The 6,356-nt window shown below is 38.6% G+C and overlaps 2 protein-coding genes across 2 annotated transcripts; both read left to right on the plus strand.

The window, feature by feature from the left end:
- The first annotated feature begins 2,368 nt into the window (after positions 1–2,368).
- LOC133881106 (secreted RxLR effector protein 161-like) lies at positions 2,369–3,031 on the plus strand. The gene has a single exon (XM_062320068.1). The coding sequence runs from the start codon at positions 2,369–2,371 to the stop codon at positions 3,029–3,031; it is 663 nt and encodes a 220-aa protein (XP_062176052.1).
- Positions 3,032–5,304: 2,273 nt separating this feature from the next.
- On the plus strand, positions 5,305–5,748 carry LOC133881107 (uncharacterized). Its single transcript, XM_062320069.1, has one exon. The coding sequence runs from the start codon at positions 5,305–5,307 to the stop codon at positions 5,746–5,748; it is 444 nt and encodes a 147-aa protein (XP_062176053.1).
- Positions 5,749–6,356: the final 608 nt, after the last annotated feature.

Consider the following 6,356-nt stretch of genomic DNA (forward strand, 5'->3'; position numbering starts at 1 on the left):
CGTGGGCATACTATTGAAAAATGTTGGCGTAAGGCCAAATCTTCTGCATCTGCAGTAGCTATTACCACTACTGCGAGTGCTTCTTCTTCTGCTGCTCCAGCTGCTCCCTCTGGCGACTCTACAGGATCTGTTCTCACCTTATCTCTAGCTGACTTTGAGGCAATTACAACCAGGTCCTCACTTGTTCTGGTAATGCATCTTCCTCTGTCATCTCCATTTTGCCAGGTAAATCTTCCTCTTGGCTTTTTGACTCCGCATGCTGCAATCATATGGTGCCCTATGCCTCCTCATTTACCACTTCTGCCCCTCTATCACATACATCTTTAATTCACACAGCCGATGGCTCTTCTATGACTGTTCAAACCATAGGCACTGTCCATACACCTTCCTTCCATTTATGTTCCTAATGTCTTTCATGTGCCTAAATTGTCCTTTAACCTTCTTTCTATTGGGCAACTGTGTGAATTGGGTTATAGACTTGTTTTTTACTCTTCTGCTGTGTATGTGCAGGATCCTTGGACGGGCCAGACACTTGGGACCGGGCGTAGAGTTGGGCGACTGTTTGAGCTTTCATCCTTACTCCTTTCCATCCCTAGTGTCTCTGCTGCTGCCGCTTCATCATCGCCATCTCTTGCTTTTTAGCATTTGCGTCTTGGTCATTCATCTATGTCTCGGGTACAAGTTTTAGCATCTAAAAGGTTTGATAGGTTCAGTGTCCAATGATTCTTTTTATTGTATTTCTTGTCAACTTGGGAAACAACTAGCTTTGCCTTTTAATAATAGTGAGTTTATTGCGTCTGCTTCTTTTGATTTAATTCATTCTGATGTTTGGGGGCCTTCCCCTGTTCCTAGTATGAGTGGCTCACGTTATTTTGTGATTTTTGTTGATGATTTTTCACGTTACACTTGGGTGTTTTTAATGAAATCATGTTCTGAATTATTGGATATCTATCGCAATTTTGCAAAAATGGTTGAGACCTAGTTTTCAAAATGCATTAAAGCATTTCGTTCTGATAATGCCTTAGAATGTACTCAACATGCTTTTCAAAACATCTTAAAACACTATGGTACTGCTCCTCACTTGTCTTGTCCAGGCACTTCTCAGCAAAATGGAAGAGCTGAACGTAAACTTAGGCACATTCTAGACACTGTTCGTGCTCTTCTCATTTCCTCTTTGGTTTCCATTCCTTTTTGGGGTGAAGCCACTCTTACAGCTATCTACACTATCAACAGGTTGCCTACACCTCTTCTTGCACATTGCACCCCTCACGAGTGGTTGTTTGGCTCTTCTCCCACTTACCATCAACTTCATGTGTTTGGTTCTGCCTGTTTTGTTTTGTTCCAACCTCATGAACGTACCAAATTCGAGCCTCGTTCTCGGTTATGTTGCTTTCTTGGGTATGGGGTGGAACAAAAGGGTTATCGGTGTTATGATCTCGTGTCCCACCGTCTTCGCATCTCCCGTCATGTGGTCTTCTAGGAGCATAAGTTATTTCACGAAGTGGGGAAATTTTGCATGCCCTCTTTCCATCCCTTTACCACACTTCTAGAGACGCCTCTCTCTCATTCTACCACTGGTGATATTGTTCTAGAGTCTTCCTCGCTTGAGCAGCAATCATCAAATGCTCATTATGCCACTCCGCTCGAGTCCCTAGATTCTATTCAATCTGAGGCTCCCGTTCATACTTCCCCACCTGCTTTTCGCCGATCCACTCAGGTAAAGTCTCTTCCATCCCATCTCCAGGATTTTCATTGCTTTCATGCCTTAGCTGTTTTACATGAACCTCACTTCTATTGTGAGGCTTCCACTAACCCTCTTTGGCAGGACGCGATGAAAGAGGAACTTGATGCTTTACACAAGAACCATACATGAGATCTGATTGACTTGCCTCGAGAGAAGTCTGTTGTTGGGTGTAAGTGGGTCTACAAAATTAAGACTTGTTCTGATGGTACTATTGACAGATACAAGGCTCGACTTGTGGCCAGAGGTTTTACTCAGGAGTATGGTGTGGATTATGAGGAGACCTTTGCTCCTGTTGCTCTCCTATCTTCTGTGCGTGCTTTATTGGCAGTTGTTGCCTCTCGAAATTGGTTTATTTCTCAGATGGATGTCAAAAATGCCTTCCTTAATGGCAATCTCAGTGAGCAAGTCTATATGTAGCCACCTCCTAGCCTTTCTTCTCCTCCGAACAAGGTCTGTTGTCTTCGTTGAGCTCTCTATGGCCTAAAGCAAGCTCCATGGGCATGGTTTGCTAAATTTAGTGCCACTGTCTCTAGTCTTGGCTATTCCATCAGCTCCTATGACTCTGCCTTGTTTATTCATCGCATAGATTGAGGCATCATTCTTATGTTGTTATATGTTGATGACATGACTATCACTGGCAATGATTCTATTGGTATTCTGGAGCTCAAGCGGTTTCTTAGTCAGCATTTTGAGATGAAGGATCTTGGCACTCTCAGCTATTTTCTTGGCCCTGAGATTTCTTCTTCTTCTGATGGTTACTATTTGACACAGGCCGAGTATATCTCTGATCTGCTTTCACGGGCCAATCTCATAGACTATAAGACTGTCGACACACCGACTGAGCTCAATGTTCGTCTTAATCTACATGATGGCGAGCCTCTTCATGATTCCACTCTCTATAGGCATTTGGTTGGTAGCCTTGTCTATCTTACTATTACTAGGCCTGATATCTCATATGATGTCTATCAGGTGAGTCAGTTTATAGCTGCTCCCCGTTCTACTCACTTTTTTGCTGTCCTTCGCATCCTTCGCTACCTCAAAGGGATATTATTTTATGGGCTCCAGTACTTCTCCTCTCAGTCCCCTCTTGAGTTACATGCTTATACTGATGCAAATTGGGCAGGTGATCCTATAGACCGTTGCTCCACCACCGGTTATTCTTTCCTACTTGGCACCTCTCTTATTTCTTGGCGCAGTAAGAAACAATCTGTTGTTGCTCGCTCTAGCACTGAGGCAGAATATCGTGCTTTAGCTGAGACCACCTCCGAGCTCTTTTGGCTGCGATGACTTTTACAAGATATGGGTGTCTCTCTCTCCTCAGCTACTTTTGTCTACTGTGACAATAGAAGTGCTATTCAGATTGCCCATAATGATGTTTTTCATGAACGGACCAAACATATTGAGATTGATTGTCACTTTGTTCGTCATCATCTTCTTCAGGGCTCTCTACAACTTTATTCTGTCACGTTTCATGATCAATTCGCGGACCTCTTCACAAAGTCTCATCCTCCAGGGCGATTCCGCGATCTTGTGTCCAACTTCAAGATGGTCTCTCACACTCCACCTTGAGTTTGAATGGGGGTGTTAGATTATGTTAGAATATATTATTATGTGTACGTATGTATTGTCCCACATGGGTTATTGGCGTGTATCTCTATGATTACTAGCCTATATATATATAGGCCCCTCATGTACATCATAATGTGTGATTCAATATATAACTTTTCTCTTAACATTCCCAATTCACAAAGATTTTAAATTTCTATAATGCTTTTGTCTTTTGGTAGGACAGCTTTGTATCGAAAACAAGCTGGAGTGAAAAGGAATTTAAGGATGTTCCAACTAAAACCCAACTAATAGCGCGTTGATTTCGTGAAGGTGCGAGCCCTTTTCCCATCTTTTGCCCCGTTTTGGCACATGATATAATGATCTTCCCAACAGCTTGGTATTTTATTTTATTTTTTATAAAAAAAAAAAGAAGAAGAAAATCTCACAAATATTTTTATATTTCATCAATCAATGAATATAATGAGCATTCTTTTATGTTGCCTAAATTATTAAATATCTTATAGCATTTTGATACTCTTCAAGGTTTTGTAGAAGTACTCTTCCTTTGGCATTCTAAGGGACAGACGGGTTAGGTTAGGTGACAGGTGTTCAATTATTACAAAGACCACAAATACAACAACCGAAAAATAAATAAGTAATCCCAAAATTCTATTAACAGCTTGTTTTAAAGCAACAATTAATAGATCGAAAAGCTTGTTTCAAGTGTTTCCATGTCTTGCAAGCTAAAGAAAAGGAGAATAGACGAGGATTGATTGTTGTGCTTTCTTGGAACCTCACCCTCCAATTTATAACTTAGAAAGCAAGCTAAGAAATGAAGCTTCTTCCATCTTTTGCTAATAAAGTGCTCATGCAAATACTCTCCCAAGAGTCCCAACTTCCCATAAACATTTTGCACTCTATTTTATTTTTAACTTTTTAGTAGACTACTTTTTTATTTTTTATTTTTTTTATAAGTATTGATTCGAATGATAATTTTTATTGCCACATCATGTAATTATATAACAGTTGTATAACTGTATACCAAAAAGAAAATGATACGTATATACATCCCTGCATATTAGTTTCCTATCCATCTCCATATAACCAAATTTCAAATCCACGATTAAATTTGTGAGAGACCCATTAGGTTCCATAAATCCAATGGTGAATTTGAAAATGAGATGTGTAAGCTAGATATGTATTTATATAATTTTCCCTATACTAAATAGCATTTATATTTATTTTTGGGGCTAGTTTGGGAAACTCCCCACCCCACCCTGGCCTCAACTTTTCTTTAAAAAAGTCAACTTTAAGATATTCTAACTTTTTTCATTTTTTATGTCACATTAATCGTTTTTTTACTATTCAAACAAAGATCATCTACAAAACATAACTTTTTTTTTTTTTTTTTTTTCACTTTTCCTTACAAAAAAAATTTAAAACTACTTTATATATACTTTATATCACATCAATAATTTTTTATTATTATTAAAAAAAAAAAAAAAACTCACTTAAAAAAGCTTTAACAAACAAGAAATGATACACATATATTTCTTACGCATTTTTTATACATCTCTACGGGAATCTCACAAATTTAATAGTAAATTTGAAAGTAAGAGACGTAAGAGGTATAAGAAAATCATTTGTCTTGCCAAACACACCATTTGACATTTTCTTTACTCCAATCAATAACAATTATAACGAGCTAGAGGGCCCATATATTTCCAGCTTGTTTCTTCCGCGTATGGCTTCCACTCCACGAAGTTCCACAGCCCACGTACGGTTCACACATTTTCACATCAAACAACTCTCTCTCTCTCTCTCTCTCTCTCTCTCAAGCAAATGCTTCACGTACAAATATTTCGAGACATATAAATAACCACTACCTCCTCGATCTCTTCCCGCGGCATCTGAACATCTCATATTTTAAAGCTTTACTCCATCCAAATTAATCTTCCCCTTGAACAAAGTTGTCTGCTTTCAGATCTTCCAACACGTATAGCAAGGTGAAAATGGCAAAGAAGAATTATGGTGTGGGTCGTAGAGCATGGAAGCTCTTGCACTTAGCATTGTTATGGGCACGAAAGGGCGGTGTAGTGTTCCTCTACGTTCGAGGCCTAAGTCGCAGAGCTGCTCGGCACGATCAAATCTATTATGGGGAGCGGCAGCTGTCCTTCGGCAAAACCCCCATTTTCCATGTCAAAATGCACCGCCCTGCCGCTGCCGCCGCCATGCCGTTCCACCTACCGAACATCCCGTGCATGAGTACCCCAAAAGCTGATTTTGATGAAGGGTGTGACAGTGGGCGGAGGAAGAGTTTTCTGAAGGGTAGAGAAGAAGAAGAAGAAGAAAAGGCCACGTATGAGGAGGATGAGATTGATTTGAGAGCGGAAGCGTTCATTGTTAAGTTCTATGAGCAAATAAAGCTGCAGAGACAGATTTCTTATTTAGAGTAGATATATATATATATATATATATAGAGAGAGAGAGAGAGAGAGAGAGAGAGAGAGAGAGAGATTGATCCTCAGCAATTTGCTTCATTTCATTTGTTTTATACAAAATTATATACTTTCTTTTTCTTGTCACTACCTTTTGCAGTTTTCAGCATTTTCATTAAAAGAGAGATCGACATTGCGGCATTATATATATATCACACAATTAATGATAATATAACAGTTCTAACAAATTTTTAGATTTTTTTTTTTTTTACAAAGACTTATAATTACTATTTCGATATTGTAGAATAATTACGAAATAAAATTGTAGTTCGTAACGCTACTCCTCTTCCTAAATGTTACAGAATTGGTATATGTTTGTTTACCCATGCGTTAGTCATTTTCAATCTAGTTAAAAGTGTTTTTTCTCTTTATTTCCACTGACATTGAAAATCGATTTTTTTTTTTAATAAATTTATTCTTTTTAGTATAAATATCTACCCATTTTAAATAAGTAAAAGTCCCAATTTTTTATTTTTTATGTTTAAGTAAATCAAGTGTTTATAGATCATGAAACCACTCTCATGCACTGGATTGTGTTAGAGAGTGCATCACTATACGTACGTACT

The sequence above is a fragment of the Alnus glutinosa genome, chromosome 11, assembly GCF_958979055.1.
Source record: "Alnus glutinosa chromosome 11, dhAlnGlut1.1, whole genome shotgun sequence".
Lineage (NCBI taxonomy): Eukaryota > Viridiplantae > Streptophyta > Magnoliopsida > Fagales > Betulaceae > Alnus > Alnus glutinosa.